We start from the raw sequence: 24,628 nt of genomic DNA, 5'->3' as shown, positions 1-24,628 counted from the left end.
TGGGGCAACATATGCCGGTGCTTAATCAGCCTTTCAGTAAAAAAGTGTTTTGTGATGTTCAAAGTGAACCTCCTGTGTTTCAGTTTGTGCCCATTGCACCACTGAAAAGCACCTGGCTCCATCCTCTTTGCATCCTCCCTTCAGGTATTAATATACATTAGCAAGATTTCCTCTAAGTCTTCTCTTTTCTAGGCTATGGAGTTCTAGCTCTCAGACTTTCCTTATACAAGAGGTGCTCTAGTCACTTAGTCATCTTTGTGGCCCTTTGCTGACATGGACATAGTGACTCTCTCCAATATATCCATGTCTCTCATGTACTGAGGAGCCCAGAACTGGATGCTCCAGGTGTGACCTCACCAGTGCTGAATAAAAGGGAAGGATCACTTCCCTCCACCTGCTGGCAACAATTTGTCTAATGCAGCCCAGGATACCATTCGCTACCTTGGCTGAAAAGGCACATTGCTGGCTCATGTTCAACTCAGTGTCCACCAGGATGCCCAGATCTTTTTCTGCCAAGCTGCTTCCTGGCCGGGTGGCCCCCAGCATGTACTGGTGCATGGGGTTGTTCTTCCTCAGGTACAGGACTTTGCACTTCCCTTTGCTGAACAATGGACAGCCCATTGCTCTATCCTGTTGAAGTCCCTCTGGATGGCAACAAAACCCTCTGGTGTATCAGCCACTCCTCCCAGTTTTGTGTTATCAGCAAACTTTCTGAGAGCACACTCTGCTCCATCATCCAGATCATTAATAAAAATGTTAAACAGGACTGGACCCAGTATTGCCCCCTGGGGTACACCACTAGTCACTGGCCTCCAAATAGACTTTGTGCCACTGATTACCACCTTCTAGACCCAGCCATTCCTCCAGTTTTCAACCCACGTCACTGCTCGTCCAGCCTGTACATCAGCAGCTTGTCTATGAGGATCTTATGGGAGACAGTATCAAGGGCCATAATTAAGTCCAGGTAGAAAATACCCATTGCTCTCTCCTTATTTTCCAGGCCAGTCATCCTTTCCAGGGATCAAGGTGAGGCTGACCTTTCTTTACCTTTCCAGGGATCAAGGTGACGCTGACCAGCCTGTAATTTTCTGGGTCATCCTTCCTGACTTTCTTGAAGATAGGGGTGACATTTGCTTTCCTTCAGTCTTTGGCCACTTCACCCAGTCACCAAGAATGTACAGCTCCTTGTGGTATAATTCATTGCCGCTTTACTCTCTTGAACAAATATAATCTTGTCCTAATGCATATTTCTGAAACCCATATTATTTTACCATTTCTAAGAAGGGTAGTGATGTTGTAAGTTTAATGAAGAACTACAAGTAACTTCCATAGGGTATTGGCAAAGTAAATCCAGTTTTGTGAATTCTACTATATTTATTGCTATCACTGGCTATTGTATTGGAAAATGTGACAGCTCTGCTATTATACTGGAAATTGTCATCTGTTTGCAGTCAGAATCCTGTACCCATAATGGGTATAAAATCTTGCATACTTTTTGAAAACAAAGATATTCCACATGGTCATATATTACTTGTAAAATAAACATCATCAGGCATGGCATAAAGGAGAATGCCCTGCTTTTGTTATCGTTTTGATGTAAAATATTCTCATTGTCACTGATACTCTTAAAATATACAGCTGCAGTTACATTTTAGTGAACAAATTATAAATAAATCCAACCATTTCACAGATGCTATATTGCAGACACTATGTCACCAGGTAGAAATGGGGAGGAAACAATATAGGCAGAAAAGTTCTCTATACCTTCTTTTGTGGTGATCTGGAATACACAAGGTCTTAACAGCTTTACCAAAGTTCACTGCCACTGACTTTAGTGGAATTACTCCCAATTCACTCCTCTTACACAGCTGGGTGAGAGGAACATGATGACCATTCCTGAAGACTACTACATACAGTCATAGAAATAATCACATCACTTCATATGTTCTAATGTAGTGTGGTGGGTTTGACGTTGGCTAGATTCCAGGTGCCCACCAAAGCCACTCTATCACTCTATCTCCTCAGCTGGACAGTGGAGAGAAAAATAGAGAAGCTTATGGGTTGAAATAAGGACCAGGGAGAGATCGTTCAGCAGTTATTGTCATGGGCAAAACAGCCTCAACTTCAGAAAATTAGTTTAATTTATTGCCAATCAAAATCAGAGTAGGATAATGAGAAATTAGACCAAATCTTAGAACACCTTCCCCCCACCTCTCCCTTCTTCTCAGGCTCAACTTTGCTCCCTATTTCTCCCTACCTCCTCCCACCGAGTGGTGCAGTGGGACAGGGAATGGGGGTTGTGGTCTGTTCATCATATATTGTTTTCTGGCACTCCTTCCTCCTCAAGGGAAGAACTCCTCACTCTCTTCCCCTGCTGCAGCGTGGGGTCTCTCCCAGGGGAGACAGTTCTCCATGAACTTCTCTAACGTGAGTCCTTCCAACAGGCTGCAGTTCTTCACGAACAGCTCCAGCCTGGATCCCTTCCACAGGGTGCTGTCCTTCAGGAACAGGCTGCTCCAGCGTGGGTCCCCATGGGGTCACAAATCCTGCCAGCAAACCTGCTCCAGCCTGGGCCCCTCTCTCCATGGGTCCACAGGTCTTGCCAGGAGCCTGCTCCAGCATGGGCTTCCCACGGGGTCACGGTCTCCTTTGGGCATCCACCTGCTCTGGCATGGGGTCCTCCATGGGCTGCAGGTGGAGATCTGCTCCACCGTGGAGCTCCATGCGCTGCAGGGGTCAGCCTGCCTCACCGTGGTCTTCACCATAGGCTGCAGAGGCACCTGGAGCACCTTCTGCCCCTCCTTCTTCACTGACCTTGGTGTCTGCAGAGCTGTTTTCACATTCTCACTGCTCGCTCTGGCTGCAAATGCTGCATGCCATTTTTTTTCCCTTCTTAAATCTGTTACCCCAGAGGCACTACCACCGTTGCTGATGGGCTCAGCCTTGGCCAGTGGTGGGTCCATCTTGGTCCATCTGGCTCTGCCACCTGGTGCCCTCTGGCTCTGTCGGACACTTGGGGAAGCATCTAGCAGCTTCTCGCAGAAGCCACCCCTGCAACCCCCACGGCTACCAAAACCTTGCCATGCAAACCCAATACATGTAGTGGGAACGGTATTACATGGCAGGAATACAGCATCTGGTTTTCATTGGAATGGCTAGTAGTATTTAGCTTGGCCATGTTACAGAGGGGCAAGAGTACTCTTTTAGCTTACTCTCCATTTAAAGGGGTAGCTTTAAAAACTGCTTATCAGTTTTTAGGTTTCTACTTTAGGAATATTCCTATAATTGCTGCCTAGAAGAGTTCTTTGTTATCAGTCTAAACTGGAAAATGCTTTCTAGATTGTAAGTCCTGGCAGACAGTGAGGAAACTAACAAGTCCAAATGCAGATGTCTTGAAATATAAAAAAGATCCTTTGAGTTTGAGAAGATGGCTGTGTATGTCTCCTGGTGACGGCAGGGCAGCCCCACAATTGTGTATCCAACCTGTGAACTAGAAGGTTCACTTTGTCCCACTTATCTAATGTATCAGGGACAGGCTGGAATGGAGGTTTCACCCATGTCTGTACAACCACCAGCACTTGTGTCCTATGTGAAAGAATTTGCATAAGTGGGCTCAAAAATATGCCACAGCCTGAGGTACAAAACTGTCCATTTTTGAAAACTAACAGCAGTGACAAGTGTGGACATGAGATAATAATCTATTCTGGCTCTGCAGTATGAACATTTAGTATAGTTTGTTGAAGATACCAAGATTCATATAAACACTTTGCATGTGGCTTTGGATATGACCAGCTTGTGACAACAAAGAGGACTAGATTTTCCAGTTTAACACAGTACTCCAGCATGTGCTTATTTGCTGATTGGTGCCTGCATATCTTCAAAAGTCATCATTTTATTTTTCTACTAGTAGTCTGGATGAAAGAATCTGAAGAAAAAATTCTTTCTCTGCAACTATATACAAAGCTAGAGCACAGAGCTCCTGTATTTCCAGATGGAAATTTTTGGATGGAAATATGTTCCCAGGCCCTGCACAGATGGCCAGTTCATGAGCAGAAAGCCCAACACATTAGGATTCTGCTATGTACACAGACTCCAGGTGGTAGCTCTGGGCTGCCTGACGTCTGGTAGTTCTGAATAAATGGCCAGATTCCTCTTTTTCTACCTGGGCATCATTTATAGAAAACAGAACATGTCCATGGGAGCCTGCCTGGACTGTGAAACATCTACCAAAGTGTATGCATTTAGAAGCCTAAAATGTTGTATTGTGTGGAACTTGCGGGGATAAATCACTGACATAATTGTATACGACTTTGAAACAAACCACAAGAAGCTGGACGGGAAAAGTTACTGCAAACAACATTTCATCCTTGAGGTCTTGAGTTAAAAACTTGCATTGAATAGATAGGCTGTAATGACTAGGCAACAGTTTGCATACACATTCCCATAAATACAGTGTTTGTGTCTGAGCTGTGGAGAGGAGGTGAAAGTATTTGAGGAAACCTAAACATTTTTCCTGCCTTAATAAAAAAATGCTTCTGAATAACCAAGAAAGGAGGGCAAAGCAACCAGCAAATGTATAGTGCTTTTCTAACAGCAAAAAGTAATAGTCGAATAAGTGATGCTTCATCCTTAAAAGTTTGTTATGTCTGACTCTAATCTTTTTGAGATTTGGAGCAATACTTAATGGTGACAAGGGGAAAATAAAATCAGGCCTATTCAATAAAATGAGTATACACTGGCTGGGCAGAGCAGATGTTTGCCCTTCAGATGGGGTCTGGAGCATCGTTATTTTTAATCTGACTTTTAAGGAAATTGAGGCAGTCAAAAGGCAATGATCTACCAGTATTATTTTTATCTATTGCATTTTAAAGTCTAGAGACCGGCTGAACTGATGCAAAGTGGAAAACCTCACCTCGACCCTGATGCCCGCATTGGATAGAAGTTAGTAAGGCTGCTCTGTGTTAGGGGCCCAGTTGTGGCGCCCAGGCTTGCTGCCTGAACCTAGTTACTTGGATTTATCTGTGAAAGGTTTCAGTGTTCACTCCTGGTTTAATGCTTTTTTGAAGAGTAACTGTGGGGATGAACTTTTTGATCTTTGACAGGCCTGTAAAAACATGTTGAAGCTGCAGTCCTGGCGATGTCTGCAGTGCCATCTAATGGCTACAACCGGCCCAAGCAGCTTTTAACCTTTTTTCTCTTTTTTTTTTTTTTTTCCTCTTTTTTTCTTTTTTTTTTTTTAACAGCACGAAATTTGTTACAGCACCTCCAAGAGATCACAGTTTGGTAGAGAAGTGGGGTCTCTGCTCTTCTGTGCTGTATGCAGCCTTTCTTTTCCTGGAAAATAAAGTAAAATGGGTTTCCTTCTAGATTTTCATCACAGTAAAAGGCTCACTCCCCCTCACTGCTGTCTCAACAAGGTTAGTTTGTCCACACCGAGATTCTCTGGAAATTTCCTCCATCATGGATATTAGTGAAAGGGCAAGATCTCCCTGACAATTTCTCTACTAGAAGGGAGTTATACTTCTGTGGAAAATCTTCCCCAGCGCACAGAAAATGCTTTACAGGTCTACCTACAATCCAGTTCAAAGCCTACACTTCGTACGTCCCCAGTTGTAGGATCCTTTTTTCTTGTGTTAGGCTTATGCTAAACCATTTGTGACAGTTCATAAAACAGGCCCCCTCAGTCTCCATCCTCCCAATATGTGGCCACGATGCACTTTACACTGAGATTCAGTGGAGGGAGGCTTTAGGCTTAAATCAGGCAAATGCAGGGAGACTCAAGTGTTGGTGAGAAAAAGCTGTTCTCCTCCTTGTCTGTGTTAGCTGGTTGCTTGTGGTAGCTTTGTAGTGGTGGTGCAACGGAACTAAGGCAAGACAGAACCTGAGAGTTGCCCTTAGCATGTAATTTGTCTTTATCCAAAGTACCATCCAGACACCTTTTAAGTTCCCCAAAGTGTTTTACATTCTTCAGTGATACTCAGGTCTTCCCATGGTTTCCTGTTCAGGAAAGGATTTAATTCTTCAGACATAATCCTTCCAGTTTCTTGGCTCACCTTGTAAATTCCTAACTATTGCAGGGTGGAGGGATGCTGGCAGTGCCCAAGATCTTTCCTTTTCTTTCTGTCACATTGTAATTTTTAAGGCACTTTGTAATTTGTGACCAAGCTCAAGTTTGTTATAGTGTATGAGGAGACTTGGTGTTTTCTATCTGACTGAATATACTTGAAGCTTCTTGCAAGGATGTGGAATTACATCTAATGACTCAGATGGCCCTTCTAGGATGCTAAATCCCTTGAAGTAGAAATTCAGCATGATGAATGGATTATCTAGCTCTTAACAGGGAGCCACGGTGATGCTTTTGGCAATATGTGCCTTGTAGCTTGAACGACTGTTCCTATGAGCACAGATCATAACTCATGCTTAAGGATTTCAGCAAAGCATCACATTTGAAGTGGTTTTATTCCAGAATACATTTATTTGTGTCTTGTGTGTCAGACTTTGTTTGAACCGTTTGGATGCCCTGCTGAGTTTTATTGCTGTAAATATCTTTTATATGAAGAAGATTTTAAATCTTGCCTGTAAGTATGAGGTGCTGATGTTTAATTTCTTTTTTATTTGTCCTCACTGTAGGATTTGCTCTCCTCGGAGGACATCCTTGCTTCCTTACTACACAAGACATACATCTGGGCACTAATGAGAGCCTCACAGATACAGCAAGGTTGGTAAAATGTCATTTGATTGATCACTATGTATTTGGTAGCTTATCAGGCTGAAACCTGTCTCACAGAATTTTGGAAACTAATATTTTCTTTCTGGAAAATGTCAGAAGGCACTCCAGATTTCTTAAATATTTACAGATCAGCTCCCAGAATCTGTAGTTTGGTATACCATCATTCCATCCACCCTATCTCTCCAAAACATCTCACAACGAGAAATATTTTTATTAAATTTGGCTTACAGAGAGAGTGGCATACAAATGGAAACATTTTATGAACCTCAGTAGTATAGCTCCGCTGATGTCAGCACATGCATTCAAACAAGACTAGAACCTTCTGGTTCTGTTGCTCCTCATGGAGCTAGAAGTACAGGTGACTGGCAAATCAAAAAGCAAAATCAAAAAGAAGAGACTTTTTAAATCCTAGTTAGGCCAGCTGCTGGTGGGCCTTAGCCTAGCTGTAGTGACAGGGGAGCACTGAAGGCCACTCTGATCCCCCTATTTCAGCAGCACCAAACTTGACCAAGACTTTGCAGCCAGTTTCTGATTTCATGGGCCCACCTCCACAGCTGCACCCACTGTCAGGACTGCTGTGAAGGCTTGGCTATGGCATTGTTCTCTTGCAGAGAACAATCCTTTGTTCTCTTCCAATTCCTTGGAAGATCTCAGTCATGCCCAGTCCCACATGCATGCAGGGGTGGGTAGATAGCAGCCTATCCCCATTGCCATAGCAGGGAAGAACCCAGCTCAAGGTTTTTCTCCAGTGGATTCCCACCAACATTGCAGAAAATAGGCAGAACATGAGGTTATCTTTTGCAGGCGCTCTTGCTGTTTTTCATAGCACTCCAGGTACCAAAGACTCATCCAATCTCAGTATTGTGCTACTTTCTAGGCAGCCCTTTTGCAGCCTGAGGCTGATTCAGTCACACTCAGCTGTTGGAAGGTTTGTAGTGTCTGAAAGGTCCTTTTTGTTCTGGTGAAAGGTATGCATCGTCAAACTTCTCAGGCTCAATTCAAAATATACAGTCAGCCAGCTGAAGTTCCATTGCCTCTGCTGTATACTACATTTTTCACAGTCAGTGGGAGAGATTGTTTGAGAACTGTGTGGCTGTTCTCTCTGTGATGAAGTCCAAGGAAAATGTAAGACAAAGACCAAACGTTTGAACGTTTTAAGTTTTCATTTCTTGCTTTTAACTACTGAAGTGGAAGACATATGGGTGTTGATAGTAAAAAGTCAAAATTTCAGTCTCTTAGGGCTTGAAAGTACTTAGCTCTCATTGCCTGCTAGATACGTAACTCCACCAGTATCAAAGAAGTCAGCTGCAACAATAGTGTTCAGATGTTTCAACAAAACTGAGTCCCACTGCCTTGCTTTGGTAACTACAAGTTTAAAAGAAAATTGTGTAAACTTGTGGGCCTACAAAGGGAACAGATTAATCTGAGACTTAACAGTCAAGTCTGAGGTACATTAGGCCACTGTGTCCCGTGGCCAGTGGGGCCAGTTCAGCAGAGCTCATACACTGCCATGGGATTCAAACGCATCCCCTCAGAAGAAATTCTTCATACATCATGGGACATAGTGCCAGATTAAGCTGGACAGCTATAGCTTCATCAAAGTGTGCTATTTAAATGCTTCAGAGCACATGCAACCCTGCTACAACTCTATCGTCCTGAGAGACAGAGGATTTTTCAAATCAAACATACATAGCTTACTATGTCATATTAAAGGTGAATGGGAAACATATCAAAGGTAAATCCCCCACACTGATGTAAATAAATATTATTATTCTCCAAGCGTCTTGCCTTTTCTTCCATTCTCACTGGACCATTGTAAGCGGAGTGCCTCTCTGCAGAGAATGGGGATGAGGAGAGGATGCTGGCAGTGGGGCAGTAGGAGGGAGATGGGAGGCTGGTGATGAGAGACGGGGACTGAAGAGACAGAACCTGACAAGGTGAGAAGGGGTACCAGCATGCCAGGCTGGAAAGATGAAGATCAGCTATTTACATCTGCTTAAAGGAACTGAAATTGAGAAGGGGTGGGACACACCAGAGCAGTAGAGAATGAATGAATGAAAAAGTGCAGATTTGTCACATTTGGGAAGGAATGAATTCGGGCTCCAAGACAAAATTATGTGGAAGGATTGCAGTGCCACCAAAGGTGGCAGGTGAAGCCAAAGCAAGGGTTGATCTACCAGGGCCAATGTGAGATTGCACTGTGGCACTTGTGAATAGGGAGGGAAGGACAAACAGTGAGACTCTTCAGAGCAGTATGTCAGGGTGCCATGTGGGCTGGTGGCTCCCTGGGGACTAGGAAGGCTTGGGTGCCAGGGGCTCCCCCTGCGTCAGGCAGGGTAGGGCCTCTTCAGCCAGCACCCATCCCACTGCCCCCAGCCGGGGAGCAGCAGAGCCGGGAGGCAGTCAGGGGCAGCCAGAGCCCCCAGCTGTGCCCCACATTGGGCACCTCTATGAGGATGGGGGTAGCCAAAGCCAGGCTGGGACATCAGCCTGCAGGTGGGGGTCCAGGTCAGGATAAGCATGGGGATGGTTACAAGAGATGTGACTCCCAAGAGAAGAGGGTTGGCCCTGATGGAGGCTTCTTGTGGTGTTGTTTGGGAGCCTCAACCCCTGACATCAGAGTGATGAGGGGTAGCCCTTAGCTGCACTATTGCAAAGTTGGCTCTGAGGCCCAGCAGCCAAGCCTCCAGGAAGCAGAAGGATGTGGTCCTTATGCAGTGCTCCCCTGCAGTAACCTCTCCAAGCACCATCCCACCAGACATGTAGGACTGTCATTCAGAGGCTCTCTGCCATTCAGATGCCAACGCTGCAGCAAATCCAGGTGTGTTCTGATACACAAACGCACATGCTATGTATAGGCCAGTTTTCATTTCTTCTCCCCAAATGGGATAATAAAGGACCATTAAATCTGTGGTTCACAGTCTCTTGAATGACCTTTGTCTGCACAAGCGAAAGGGAAAAAGAAAGACAGTAAGACACAAGAAATAAGGCAAAAAGTAGAAGCAAGCAATTCTTCAGCCATTCTGGAGGAGTCCCCATTCTGTGGAGAAAGCTCCCATGATACCCTTAATCTCCCCTTTCTCTGTCACTGCTTGCTCTTCCAGGTCAAGTCCCTATTTATGACCCTGATTTGCGGATTTTGCTCTTCTGCTGAGTCACAGCACTCATGTCCTACAGTGGAGTGAGGGCTTTCCCAAGTCCTTGCAGAGCCCCACATGCCCTGCTTCACTCCTGCTCTCATTAACAGATTTGTTATTGACTTTGCATAATAAAGGCTGAGCAGTTTACCCAAAAGAACAATCTGAGTGTTAATTGCTTGGCATTTCTTGTGAATGAAGGATAACATGCCAACCTCATTCAGTTAATGTAAGAATGAAAAAAGAATGCCTGTAGAATCATAGAATCACTAAGGTTGGAAAAGACCTCTGAGATCATCAAGTCCAACCGTCAACCTAACACCACCATGCCCACTAAACCATGTCCTGAAGTGCCACAACGACACTTTTTTTGAATACTTCCAGTGATGGTGACTCCACCACCTCCCTGGGCAGCCTGTTCCAATGCCTGACCACTCTTTCAGTAAAGAAATTTTTCCTAATATCCAATCTAAACCTCCCCTGGCACAACTTGAGGTCATTTCCTCTCGTCCTATTACTAGTTACTTGGGAGAAGAGACCAACACCCTCGTCGCCACAACCCCCTTTCAGGTAGTTGTAGAGAGCGATAAGGTCTCCCCTCAGCCTCCTCTTCTCCAGACTGAACAACCCCAGTTCCCTCAGCCGCTCCTCATAAGACTTGTGCTCCAGACCCCTCACCAGCTTTGTTGCCCTTCTCTGGACACGCTCCAGCACCTCAACGTCCTTCTTGTAGTGAGGGGCCCAAAACTGAACACAGGATTCAAGGTGCAGCCTCACCAGTGCCGAGTACAGGGGCACGATCACTTCCCTACTCCTGCTGGCCACACTATTCCTGATACAGGCCAGGACGCTGTTGGCCTTTTTGGCCACCTGGGCACACTGCCGGCTCATGTTCAGTCGGTATTTCAAAATATTTACAGCCATGTGTCTAGGCTCTGAAGGCCTTAGAAGTACTTGAGATTGAGACTTAAAACAAAAGGGGCATAGGTCTATAAAAGTCCCCAGTTTTTATTAGAATTGCTGCAGGTAAGGGCTGAAAGCATTTCTGCTGTGAACATATTTTAGTGACTTATTACCTGCTCATAATACAGTTCTTCCATGCTTCACAAGACATTTACATTTATGATGACACAGTAGCCAAAAGTTACCTCCCATTAAGGAGCTCTAAGCCTTTCAGTGCTGTTCAGCATGTCTGATATATTACGTGAAATGAAATAGGAGTAGTGCATCTGTACTTTCCGCTGCAGAGCAGTTCCACTGTGCACCACTACAGCTCAGTGGCTGTAAGGTTCAGTGACAGCACTGAAGAGCTCGTAGGATGATTTTACCCGTCCGCTGGCATTATTAGGGGATGAATCTCTGCACCTTTACTTGTCACTGCTTACTGAGAACACGTCCACCATATATGCCCTTGTAAGACTATGAATGACAATGAAGTAGTTTTACCAGAAATTTAAACCCTTTGAATGGATACATACTTTCAAAACAAAAGCAAAACTACATTGGATAGCAATATTCTAAAAAAAATATATGCAAATGCCCCATTTTCAAATTCAGAGATCAGCCACACCAAAAAGGCACACTTTTATTTGTGTTTAATTTTGAATTCCTCAGAGGATACACTTCAATAAAAATTTCCAGCTTTTCTCAGTAGAAATAAAAGTTATTTTGAAAAGGGAGATATGCAGCGTTCCAATACACTCATACATTTCCAAGCTCTGGAATTTTGAAGTTCAAGGCTCACAATCTTGCAAAAAAAAAAAAAAAAAAAAAAGGAAAAAAAGACTTTGTAGTTGGTGATAACACAGGAACCTTAAACGAAAAGTCACCTGATGAGTCTGTACTTACTCCCCCTCACCTTCCAAAACTTCATCTTTACTAACGACTCATCTAGCCAGATCTTTTTTCCTATGCAATCCCAGCCTTACATGGTTTCCTTTAAACAGATTTAATTACAGGAGAATTCATCTCCTCAGATGAGATCTATTTTATTTTTTCTGAGTTCAGTTTGGTTTTGAGTTCACAAAGAATAAACCCAGTTTCCACCTGGGTTTCCTACTATAAGATATGACATCTAGAAATGCTGGCAGGACTGTCTGATGTCTTGCTGGTAAGTGTCTCATAATTCTAGTATCTACTTTCAACAGATTAAGGAAGAAAATCCAGCAGTTTTCACTAGCTGGTAATTAATCATGACTGAATTTCCTCTAATGCCATACCCTGTGAAGGAACCATCTTGAAATTCTATATCAGTCATATCAAGTAGGAATCAGCTGTCCTGACATCCTAAAAATTTCTAAGAAAAATGAGCAATGTCCTAGTCTGGACTGGTGGGACTGGCTATGGCTCATTTAGGGTGGACACCTGTTAGATGGCTAATAAAAGGGACTATGCATCCCATCCCTGATACCTAGTTCAGAACAGAACAGGTTTTCCACAGTCACATGATTCAAGCTAGAATAAACACACACAGAAACAGAAACTTGTGAGCTAAGAAGAAATAATGGCACAAACAGCAACAGTTCCAATACCTTGCAATCAGCAGACAACTTGTTCAGTACCTCCTTTTAACTTGTAGCTGCTATTGGCAGTCTTTTCTTCAGAGAGCTCTCTACAGGGAATCTTGTAACATTTTGTAAGAGTTTTGCTTGTGTGAGGAATGTCTAGTGTCAGTAGAAGATATTTGTCAGTAGAAGATCTCATCAGGAGGTCTGTCTGTGTAAAGGCCATGGCATTAACAACCATATTTCCACAAGAGGAGATACCAGAATTCTTCATGGCTCCTCAGGAAGATAGATACCGCAAGGGTTTTTCATACTCTTCTATTCAGTCTCTTCCTTGTTTTGTTTTGAGGTCCTATTAGAGATAACATGGAAACATACAAAATGCTACTTCAAAGTCATGCTTCAGGGCCTGATTAAAACACAGAAATGCAGAGAAATGCAGAGCTCCAATCCATGTTTGATTTATCTGAGGAATTCAGAGCATACCGAGTGCACTATGCTAATCCACTATGCTAATCTCCGAGTTCCACACTTCGGCAAACGCGGCTAAGGCCAGCATGGTACAGTGACTCCTGCATGCCCCTACCCGTATACCGAGTTTCAAACCTGAGCATTACTTTAACGTTGATATTTTGTATGTCAATACACAGGTGTGTAGGTAGGAGAAAGAACAGGCTGGTGGTGTTTGCCTCCTGTTTCTGTGTTCATTAAGATCAGTAAATAAATGTAGTAATCTAAGATAGATCTGTATTCCTAATCCTCACAAAGGTCAGGCTACCATACAGAGGCATTAATATTCAGTCAATGCTACATTTGTCCTTTGCTAAAAGGCTCAAGAAATCTTCTCTCTTCTGAAGTTATCAAATTCTTCAAAAGTTAGTGTCACACAATCTCTTATCTTAGTTCAGATACCTTAACATTTATTGATGTTGCATCTGGAGCTACAATCAAAAGCTGAAGAGAAAAAAAAAAAAAAAATACAGCAGCAGTTCTCATTTACTTACTATAGTTTGTTAATCAGTAAAACTGCTTACTTATTAGCAGCTTGTTAAATGTCTGCATTTAACTGTGTTATGTAGGCATGATAAATTATTCAGATAGCTGAAAAAATTTGCTTCATTACCACTTCTCATTAATGTGTTGCATGCTGAAGAGTGCAACAGGATTATATTTATTATGTTTGACTTGAGTATTTTCTGCCGTCCTCTAGGGTGCTGTCCAGCATGACAAATGCAATCTTGGCTCGCGTTTATAAGCATAACGATCTGGACCTAATGACGAAAGAAGCCACGATCCCAATAATCAATGGATTGTCTGATTTATACCATCCTCTCCAGATTTTAGCTGATTACCTAACTCTTCAGGTAATGATATAATCCCTGTTTAATAACAATTTTTTTTTTTTTCTAAGTCTTGGTCTTGGTAAGTATTTGGGGAAGTTGGGATGAAACCCATTTATTCCTAGGTTTTTCTAAGTGGTAATTACATGGCACTTGTTATTTAAAGATATCTTCATCCAGCAATATAATTAAGGACCTGTTTAATTTAAAACAATTACCTAGTCCTATCAACTGTAGTGGGACTGAAGTTAAGCATAAAATTAAGTACTTCATTGGAATTAGGCTGCAATTCAAAAAATGTGCAGGGGGCTTTACAAATTAAGAAAAAGGTGAGGTATTGGCTCAACCAAAGCCACTGGAAATTTTTCCACTAACTTAAAAAAATTCAGTAGTTCACTGTTGATTTCACCCTAACCTGTGAACTGTTTAAAAAGAATCACTGTCCATATATTAGGAAATTGGTTGAACAAATTTGTTTTGAAAAGCCAGTTAATGCTACCAGTGCAAATGCCTAGTGTTCAGGCACTCAAACCTATGTAAACTTTGCTCACATCAAAGAATAGATAAAAATGATCACATTTTGTAGTTTAATCTAATGAAATAGTTGATTTGACAGCAGAATAATGTTTTACACATAGAATACCAGATGTTTATCTGTGAACAGAAGGACTATGCTGTTTTACAATCAATCGAGGAACTGACTTATAAAAAAGATTATTATAGTGCAGTCCTGGTTGACAACTATGATGAACTCCTCTGACCTTGTTTACTTTCTGAATGAATAAAAATCACACTGCTTGTAAAAGGGAGGACAGAATAATTTCCTGATTCATTCAGCTGTGTTTCTCAGCTGTTGAAGACTTTGCTATGGGACATGCAGTATGTGGAAAAGATCTAGTGAGAGTAGTATTAAATTATTCATATATTAAACTTTAAATATTGAAAGATTCATATGTTTAGTGAAAACTTTTTCTTTGCTTTGATTAGTATTTTAATAAAATTTTCAAAACTAAAAGTGAAGACACCAGCAAAAATCAGTGAACTTTAGACTAAAATACTTCACATAACTCAGGATAAAGTACATTTGCGAGATCACACTGAGACAGCCTCAATGAATTGTTCAAATTATGTAAGACAGTAGGCTGTAATAAGAATGTCATCAGTCGTTAAATGTCATAATTTCCTTTAAACACGATGTGCAACTGTAAACCAGCTGACTCTTATCGTTGTGTTTTGGGGGGTGGTCTGTCTTGCAAACACTTTAGTTGTTAGCATTTTGTCACTTGTAATACAAAGGCTTCAGTAATAATTGGTGACTCATAGTCTACACAGCTATTGATATCTCTGCCCCTAAACCTGGTTTTATCCAGGCCGCTGACTACGGCACCGAAGTTCAGAGTGCTGTTGCCGTGTACTCCATCTCCAGTCAATGAAGAGAGACCACTAAGCATCTCAGTCACCCTCTAGAGCTGCATCTCTTTCTCCACTGATCTTAGGGAGAAACCTGTGGAGATCAGAAGAATGAGTACATGCCCTGTTGATCATCCTCTGCTCCTCCTCCTTGTATAAGGCAGCCACAGTAGATGCTCCAGGTGAACATGAGCCTACAGGCTGGAATTTTCCTTAGTTTGAATACCTAGGGCAGCAGCGACAGCAGGTGGCTGTCCTTGTTGCATCAAGCACTGGGGAGGACTTCTTTGGAAAGAGCGTCCCTGCCCATTTTACATGTTGAAGAAACGGGACCATAAGAGTTGGTGCTCAAACAAAAGAAACATTTGAAGTGGAGAGTTATCATGACAAAGCAAACACTTACAGAGATCTCAAGGAATGGCTCAGCTTTTGGACAGCCCTGGAAGCTTCTTAAAATCTGCAGCACTTTCCCAGTCAGCATGATAAGCAGAGCATTGTTTCCTCCAGCTGTGCCCATCTCTCCCCCCATCTTTCCAGCATGTTCCTTAGCCTAGAGTTTGTCAGGAGATCTTTAGAGAGCAGCTGGGTGGCTGCCCCACTTTGCCAAGGGCATGCTGCGCCGCTGGCTTCTGACCCACCCTCCGCTCTCGCGTTCATACCCAGAAGAGAGGGGGCCGGCGGGGGGGCTCCGGCAGCGCTGTGGGTGCTGGCACTGCCTGCTCCCTCCCTCTCTGACCTGCCTGTCTGCTGCCTTTGTTCCTCCCTGCCCTGTACGCTGAGGTGGAGAAGACTGGTCTTACAGCCAGTAGCATGTAATAAAACGGCGTTTTAATCATGTAATGAACTTCACCACATCACAGAAGTAGGGTTAACACTTGAAGAAGTGGGAGCCACAGGGTCTAGTTGTTACTTACCACAATCAAACTTCTAGTGGGATTTTTGGCAGGGTAAAAAGGTGTTATCCGAGTACTGCCTGCAAGGAGTTTAGTAAGGGGCTGTTGAGTAGTACCACTGGTTCTGTAAGTGAGTTGCAGAGCCACTTTACTTCTCTGTCTGAGCTGGAGGCATGTAACAACCACTTGCTGAGTCCACCCGGTGCCTCTCGGTCTCCTGGGCAGGAGCTATGGCTCACAACTTCTGCTCTGCAAAGCTTGGCTGGAGGGCAGCATCACACAATTTTTATTCCAGGGATGAACCGGGTATTGACATTGATTCAATTGATATTAATGTCACCGGCCAAATCAGCTAGCTTGAAGACTGCAGGATGGCCAGACTGGTAATTAGAGTGGATCCATATGCCACTAGCGCTTTGTGTCATTGGTCTGAAGGGAAATTTCTTTTTCAGAAAGAAATGGTTGGCGTAAGAAATACATCAGTGATTCCTTTTTAAATAGCGTAGCAAATTACAGTGTTGCCCAGCTTGGAGGACTGCCTTATATTTTCAACTTCTCCTCAATGTGTGACCCAAAGAGCTCAAATTATTATAGTCTTCAAATTCATCACCATCATCATCATTATTCTAACAATTAGAAATCCCAACTAAGATCTGGACTGATCCTCTAGAATATACTGTTGACATAACCATGACAAACACCAAGGTAGAAGTAAGCGAGATGACTGGCCCAGCATCTGCCTTCAGCTCAGTTTGAGAGCAGGTAGATCCAAGTTTGCTGAGTTTCTCATTTGCTGGATTACAGTGTCTCCCTAAGGGCTAGAGCTTTGACTAGTCCCCTGCTTTCCATTTTAAATGTTGACAGTTTATTGATTCATTATTCAAAAGCTTGTTTTAATTGAGGGCTGTTATGACCGTTGTGGTCAAACATTTCAGAAGTAATCTATAATGGTGTCAGAGTTTCAGCCGAGCTGGAAGCAAGTCCAGGCAGAGGCAGTCACAAATGTCCCTAATTAGTTAAACCAGCCTTCTCTAAACATACAACAGCGGTAAATCACTGACTGTGCTTATTTTTTCCCAGGATTTGATACGCTGATACACTGCAACCATGGATAAGAATAGAATGAAATATTGTAAAAGAAGCATGAGGGTGAGAAAGTTGACTGTAAAATGGCCATTAATTATTTAGCAGGGATTTTTCATGAGAATAGCAAAGCCAAGTTTTGTGGCACTACTAGCAGCAGTCACTAGCAGCAGTCACTAGTTTGCCAAAGACGCCTTCATAAGGGAGAAGGGCTTTAGATTTTCTAAACGTGTAATTTTTTGTGTGGCTTTACTAGGAGTATAAATATTTTGAAGTCAGGTTCCACACATAAAGAGAAACTGCAGAACACCCAAGCAGGTAAAATGCCTACATCAATATAACAGAGTTTGGAAAAATTGGGGAGGGATGTAAGGGGAAAAATATCCTCAGAAGCTCAGGTGGTCAGCATGTATTGTAAAGGTTCTGGTTTAACCTTGAGTGTTACCATCGTGGCAAAACACTTTTAGCAGGATTTTCTCTGTGCAGTCGTATAAACGTATACCGTAAAACAGGGAAAAAAAGATGTATGTCTCATATACAGTAGCTTTCGTATTGCCTCAAAGCCTTCTGGTTCTGACCAACACAATCATCTCCTCTTTCTTGGAAGCTGAGGATGTATGCGCATAAGCACTACAGTCACAGCCATAGTGAGCTGGCTTTACATGAAGAGGTTTGAGTTTCAGCAGCAGTGTACCAGTGGCAGCATAAAGCTTAGCACAGGAGATAAAATAGGCTCCACTGGCGCACGCACAGCTTGATTCTGCCTTGTCTATGACTCCTTCCATTAGCTAAACATCTTCATTAAGATTAGCTCAGCTTTGTCCACTCTATATAGTAGTCACTGCAGATGCAGCTTTGCAATTTGGAGTGCAGATTGAGGGTCATTATACAGACATTTCCAGCACTTCATATTTTATCTGTAATGGCTAGTAGCTTGGGAAAATGGAGAGAAGTATTTAGTACTCACTGTGCTGCTTTTAATGCAGAGTAGCAGCTGGTAATAAGGTGGAAGTTATTTAACATAGCAGTGTATTTGTGACTCACTAGTCAGTGCTTTGAGCGTTACAGGCTGCAATGTCTATTTTTAAACAGTAAGACCAAAAGAAGGCAGGGCTGTCTCATTTGCTCCTGTCTGTGGGTTCATGTCTCAGCTGTCACTAAGCCCTAGCTGGAAACAACCCCTTAAATAAATGCTTTAGTTTGGCCTTCTCCTAGGAGCACCATTTCTAGGAGCTGTGGAAGGACTTTGAAAGATGCTTATGGACTTGCGTAACTTCCGTGTCCACAAAGTCCTGCTTTGCTCTTCTGGAAACGCCCTTGCATCACAGCTCTGCCCATGAGCCTGCTGCTAACAAACTTCAACTGAAAAAGCAATAATTGTACAATACCATAGTTTGAGCCCTTAAGCTGTAGGCAGCCTAGGACTCTCTTAATAGAGGTTTAGATTTCACCAGCATTTTAATGTCGTTCAATATTTCAAGCGCTACTATTTTTGACTCAAAATTGTGGTCACTGGCAGAAATGCCAATAACTTTGTTCTGCAACAACTTCACAACTATTTGTTTAGGAGAAGCTGCTTCCAGGAGAGGAGAGAGTAGTCCTAGCCCTTCTCCTGTTCCGTCTTTTGGCATCTTTGCTGCGACTGTCTGCAGGGTTGCCAGTTAGTACAGCTCTACAACGTGGATGCTTATCCTCTCTGACAAGCATTGAATCATGTCACACAAAGTGTTGAAATGCTGCCTGGCTTCCAGCTACTACAATGCAATAGTAGCATGGCCCAGTTTTGAACTAAGAATAAAAGGCTGTCCATCATGCCTTTAGTCTTTTCAGTCATGAGGTGGAGTCGGACAGAGCAGGCATATAGAAGTATTTGGCTATGTCTTTACAAAATTTCTGGTATCAACTTAAGTACCTATAAACGTGCATATTTAAAACAAGCCTTGCTTAAAGGGCCTCACATTGTCTTGTTCTGGAAACGTGAAACTCCTGTTACTGTTGTTCCTCCTTAGACCTTATCTGTTGGTGGCTGAGTGTCTGAGTTGCTGCACATGTACGGGCTGTAAGTGCCATCAGGCAAAGCTACAGTTAACGCTGTAATGCTGTTCCAAGTTTGGGTAACCCACACTTTAAAAAAAAATCACTGCATTCCTTGGCTGTACAACAGAGAGCAAACCCTGCAGGTCATGAGTGGCACAGCTGTTTTCCAAGTATTGCTCTTTGCTGTCCTGTACAGGTCTGGTGGTTAAAACGCACCCCAAGGGCATGGCCACTGCTGTGGCCACCGGGAACGCTGTGTAGAGACAACCCAACCTGAATAGGGATGTTTTCACAGTTTTGGGGAAGGCTGGAAGGAGCGCTATCTTAGGCGTTAGGATTGCCTCTAAATTAAGAATTTCTACCATTCACTGATATTTATGAGCACCAAACCATGGCTGTACAGCTTTGGTGCCAAAGTTACTGTACGTTTGGTGCTGTGTCTCTCAAGCCTGGGCCTCACCATATGGCATACGTGTCAACATGTCCTTCATCAGAGGAAGCTGCAGCACTTGGGTCTTCATGTAAGATGCAGGGGGCTTTCCCTCCCTGACCATCTTGTAGCTGCAATGAGTTCAGTTAAAGCTATGGTCCCATGCAGCCACCATTGGAAGGTGGTCAGCCTTCTTTGCACCAGACCTGTGTGATCACTGCCTCCTACCTATGGCACCAGCTTGTTCAGCTCACACGGAACATAACCCCAGGGCTGCCTGATACATTTGGCAGGAACATTATGGTGGGCTGAATGGACTCACCATCACCTGGATCGGGGACGGAAACAACGTCCTCCACTCCATCATGACGAGTGCTGCAAAGCTGGGAATGCATCTGCGTATTGCGACTCCCAAGGTAAGAAAGCCATGCACATGGAGTAAGGAAGGCAAACTTCGCCCGTTCTCATCTCAGTCTCTTGGATAATTCCCAAGGGCCTCAGCAAGTGGTGCTTGCATGTATCTTGAGTGTCAGCCTTCAGAACCAAGGTTCAGAATCCTGATTCAGTTATTTTATGCAAACCAGGAGTAATTCCACTGAGTCCAACTTCAGAAGGGCTATGGGGAATTCATGACTGCAGTATAAATCACAAAGGAAGATAATTCCATTTGTTACAAAGTCACCCAATGCCCTCTCCACCCCAAAAAAATGTGAAAGTTGTTTCGGATTGATGGAAGTGTTGCATCTTGGTTGATTCAGATTGGTGGTGCAGCTTTTTAGAATGCTCCGTTGCATTAAAATATAAAATGTAAAACAAAGAATCAGTTTAGAAGAAAAAATTAAATGATGTATAGGCATTTCATTCTGTAACTGTTGAAATAAATTTTTCTTACCTTATCTGAACACTTTCCACCAGTTTATCTCCAAAAAAATCTTTCAACAAAATCAACATAATTTCCTCAAGTTTTACAGTTCCGAAAGACATTCCTCTTCCCATGGCAAATGGTTCAATCAGTATTTTTCTAGCCAGTGTTAATAATCAGGAAAGATCTTGCATAGGTTCCGTAATATGTTACCTATAATCTCTTTTCTAAGTGTTAAGAATGGTATCTCTTTTCTCTTTTGGCAGGGCTTTGAACCAGACCTCAGAATAACTAAAATAACTGAACAATACTCCAGAGAGGTAGGAGCCTAAGAAATAGCCTAAGATAGTAGCTTGAATAGAGTTTATTGTCATTATAAATGAAGCTGAAGTTCTTTGTTTTCCTGATCTTCCTTATTTCATTCACATTAGTATGGCACCAAGCTACTTCTCACAGCAGACCCTTTGGAAGCTGCAGACGGTGCCAATGTCTTAGTTACAGATACGTGGATAAGTATGGGACAAGAAGAGGAAAAGAAAGAAAGACTAAAGGCATTTCAAGGCTATCAGATTACAATGCAGGTAAAAATTTAGATTTAGTTTTTTGTTGATGCTTTTACAGTTTGTATTTATAAGAATCAACATCAGCAAAGCATGGGTTTGGTATTTTTGTGAGAGGGGCCATGGAACAACCACATGCAAACCTCCCTCCAGCTTGAAAAATTCACAAAGATAATGAAGTTTTAGTTATCTTATACACTTCACATGGCTTGGCCTCTCTCAGAGCTTCCCAATGAGATCTAACTCCAGAATACGACCAGTGCAAGAGAGCTAACCCTTTACATTTTTATGACCTAAAAACTATTTCTAACTTTGCATCTTCTCTTTGCTACCAGAAATGATCCCTTATATTATATTTAGAATGAGCAGCTCACAGATTAACTCGTAAATGCCTGGGCAGCATTTGGGCCAATTTTGTATACACAAATCTGTCAATGAATAAAGCGTTATATATGTCTTTAAAATCAGCTAGTTGAAATGCTTATCAGCACAAAATCAGTTAGATAAAATGTAAAGTCATAAACTGTTAATTGTCCAAGATAAAAAGGACATTTTCCTTGCTGATAGAATTACTGGTCTAATTGACTGTATTTTAACATAAGTTCACAAAATACTATTGATGGGTATGTCTCTGAACTGGCCTAAAATGGTTTAACTGTTCATTGGTATTAGATCAATATATTATGATTGACAATATAAAAAAAAATTGTAGCTTTTAAAATCACGGTTTAGTATGTTCTTGTTGCAATTATTGATAGCATTGTATTCCTGTATGTCATTCAAATAAAGATTGCACTTTATTGATCCACTAGGTCACCGAAGTTTTTACTCCCCTACTAAAGCCAGAAAAATAGGAGTAAAAATTTGTCTTTTGTGAAGTCAACACTGAACTCTTTCTGACTTAAATGGGGATATTCCCATCTTATTCACAGATGAGGAATTCTTTTGAAGTCAGTGGAATTCTTCTGAGCTCATCATCAAAGTAACTAGAGTGGGAGCTAATACAAAATTTGTTAACCTTTATACTAGTTAAAGATTTTATTCATGTCCTCACATATTTCTTTACTTTAATATGTTTTTTGATCTACAGACTGCAAAATCTGCTGCTTCCAACTGGACTTTTTTACATTGCTTACCCAGAAAACCTGAAGAAGTTGATGATGAAGTATTTTATTCTTCACGATCATTGGTTTTCCAAGAGGCTGAAAACAGAAAATGGACAATTATGGTAAAAAAAGGAGGACAGCAGTAGTTAGAGGTTAGGGTCAGCTCCTATACTGCCTTACCCTACAGGCTTGGATTCAGCTTTGTTCCTCAATAAATAGTAAACGTTAATACATATGTTCCAAATGCACCCCACAGCACGTCACGATTTTGACTATAGGCGGCATATATATGTAGCACAAATACTTCTGGACACAAATGTGACCTGTTTTGATGTTTATGTGCTGTTGCATGACGCAGTTTTTATAATTAACTGAAATCTACAGTATAAACTGTAGTTTTTTGCTATTTAAATCACTGGGTTTACTCTAATAATTAACTCAGCTGCTCAGTTTTCAAAAATGTTAAATGCTGAGGTCCCAGGGACTGGTCTATAAGAGGTCTTAGAAAGTGCAATTTCCCAAACACTTAAAGCTAGAGATTCTGCAGTTTCCTCTCAAGAAAAACTGCCACTGAAACCAATGGGAACTTTCCCTGAGAAAGTGCTGCAGGAGCAAAGCTTTGAAAGACCCTGGAAAGTTATGGTGTGGGTAATACTGGGTGATCCATGGGAACCATGAAAGGATACTTGGCATTTAACATAAACCCTAACTCCCCTCTCAGCATTCCTAGAATTTCAGAAAATTACTGCCAGATCTCAATAGCCTGTTATTTATTGCTGGCTTTAGAACCATCGTGTTGACAAAGCTAGTGAAAGCTTTCAGAGGTGAAAAAAAACAACAACAGAAATGGCATTGTTGTAGCTCTCACATGAACTCTAGATGTGCTCCAAGTGAATAAGTGTTTGAGTATTGTATTTACCAAAAACTCAGGCTTTGGACATAGTAAAAATTATTAACGAGTTCCTCTTAAATTCATAGTTTTGGCCTTAAAAATCAAAAAAGTGCTCATATTTTTTTATTTTAATATTGCAATGTTTCTAATTGCCCTAAATATTAATTTTTAAAAAGAAAATAAACCCTTTACTTCGGCTTCCAGCTGCACGTTTTTTGGGGGGTAAGAAAAATGTCATATATTTATTTTATCAAGCTATAAAAACAATGAATGTACGGGTCTTGTTTATATATTATTTTTTACCACTTTCAGCTCAGGCTGCAAACTGAAAAATAAATTACTTGCTCAGCTGTAGTTCCAAACAGGGCTGAGCGCAGCTACGGCATGGGTAGCAGCGAGGGGCTGCACAGCCGCGTGTTCAGTCCCCGCTGTGTGCCTGGGACTGCCTGTCACCCCGAGCAGTGCTGAAGGGAAAGGAAGGACAGGCAACAAGACCACAACCCCCGGAGACCCCCTGTAAATCCAGTTCTGGGCCAAAACAACCATTTGCAGTCAGACAATTGCTGTGAAATCGCAACAGTGTGTGCCAGGTAATGCCTTGTCAAAGCCAAGCAAGCGTGGGGCTTGCTACGTACACAGGTGTGGGGGGGACGGCAGCGCCGCGGCCACACCCGGAGATATTTAGCTGACGTTCCCACTGCGCTCGTTTCACAGCCGTGCCTAAGGTTTGTTGGAGTACTCGGGGAGGGCAGGAAGGGTGGATGACACGCTGTTAACCTCCGTGAGGGTTTTCCATGTTTTACCACAGAAAGTATAGCTAAACTGCGACGAATTTCGAAGTCCTTATTCTAGCGTGGCTCTCGCTGGTGCTGATGTTTTTCCTGCTGAAATCCACGAGCAAGCCCGGGTGCTGCCTGGGTGCCTGCAGCCCCTCCTAGCAGTGGCCGAGGATACAATATAACATGCCAAAAAGGCCTCAGCACTTGATCTAAACGCTTTGTCTGAATTTCTCCTCGGCTGTCCATTAATACATTTTGTCCGCTACAATACAGAGCATCCTAACTGATTTTCAGCTCTCTCCTGATTCATCATCAGAAATTCTAGAAAATAAATCTAAGTGTGCAGTTTTTGTCAGGACGATAATTTTCAACACAAGACTTCGGAGCTGGAAAATATTTCCCCCTTATTTATTTTTATGGAGTATCTGTTTCCAATGTGATCGGATTTTTTCTTTTCTTCCTTCTCTAGGCTGTCATGGTTTCCTTGCTGACAGATTACTCACCACAGCTACAAAAGCCTACGTTTTGATGCTTGGATTCCTGCCAAGAGAAAAATATTCCTCATCGGCAGAATATTCGGGTCCGCAAATACATAGACCTTCTTCAGAAAGGATCAAGGCAATGAATGATTCTTTAATAAAACCATATAGTTAGCTGTATAATATTGCATTACCTCCGTGAAAATGCTCACGACAATAAACACCATTGCAAAAGCTGCTTCTCATCTCGATGCTCCACGTTGGCTATCCATTCTTTCTAGTGATCAGCATCACGGAAAATGTTCCGAGGTTGTACTTTGATGATTGGCTCTACCAGCGTCATAGGCATAGCATAGTCTACACAGAGCTGTGGTGGAACTCATACA

At 42.4% G+C, this 24,628-nt stretch overlaps 1 protein-coding gene across 1 annotated transcript in view; it reads left to right on the top strand.

Annotated features, from left to right (window-relative positions):
• OTC (ornithine carbamoyltransferase) overlaps nucleotides 1–24,405 on the top strand; it is a 31,140-nt gene extending 6,735 nt beyond the window's left edge. Inside the window, exons 4-10 of the mRNA XM_010288986.1 lie at nucleotides 6,631–6,718; nucleotides 13,582–13,735; nucleotides 19,858–19,980; nucleotides 20,693–20,746; nucleotides 20,858–21,007; nucleotides 22,077–22,214; nucleotides 24,233–24,405. Of these exons, the coding sequence (XP_010287288.1) occupies nucleotides 6,631–6,718; nucleotides 13,582–13,735; nucleotides 19,858–19,980; nucleotides 20,693–20,746; nucleotides 20,858–21,007; nucleotides 22,077–22,214; nucleotides 24,233–24,292 (767 nt within the window). The 3' untranslated portion in view covers nucleotides 24,293–24,405. The remainder of the gene's footprint in view (nucleotides 1–6,630; nucleotides 6,719–13,581; nucleotides 13,736–19,857; nucleotides 19,981–20,692; nucleotides 20,747–20,857; nucleotides 21,008–22,076; nucleotides 22,215–24,232) is intronic.
• Nucleotides 24,406–24,628: the final 223 nt, after the last annotated feature.

Source organism: Phaethon lepturus, unplaced genomic scaffold (assembly GCF_000687285.1).
Source record: "Phaethon lepturus isolate BGI_N335 unplaced genomic scaffold, ASM68728v1 scaffold9976, whole genome shotgun sequence".
Lineage (NCBI taxonomy): Eukaryota > Metazoa > Chordata > Aves > Phaethontiformes > Phaethontidae > Phaethon > Phaethon lepturus.
Note: the sequence above shows the minus strand (reverse complement) of the source record. Positions and strands in the feature narration are given on the sequence as shown.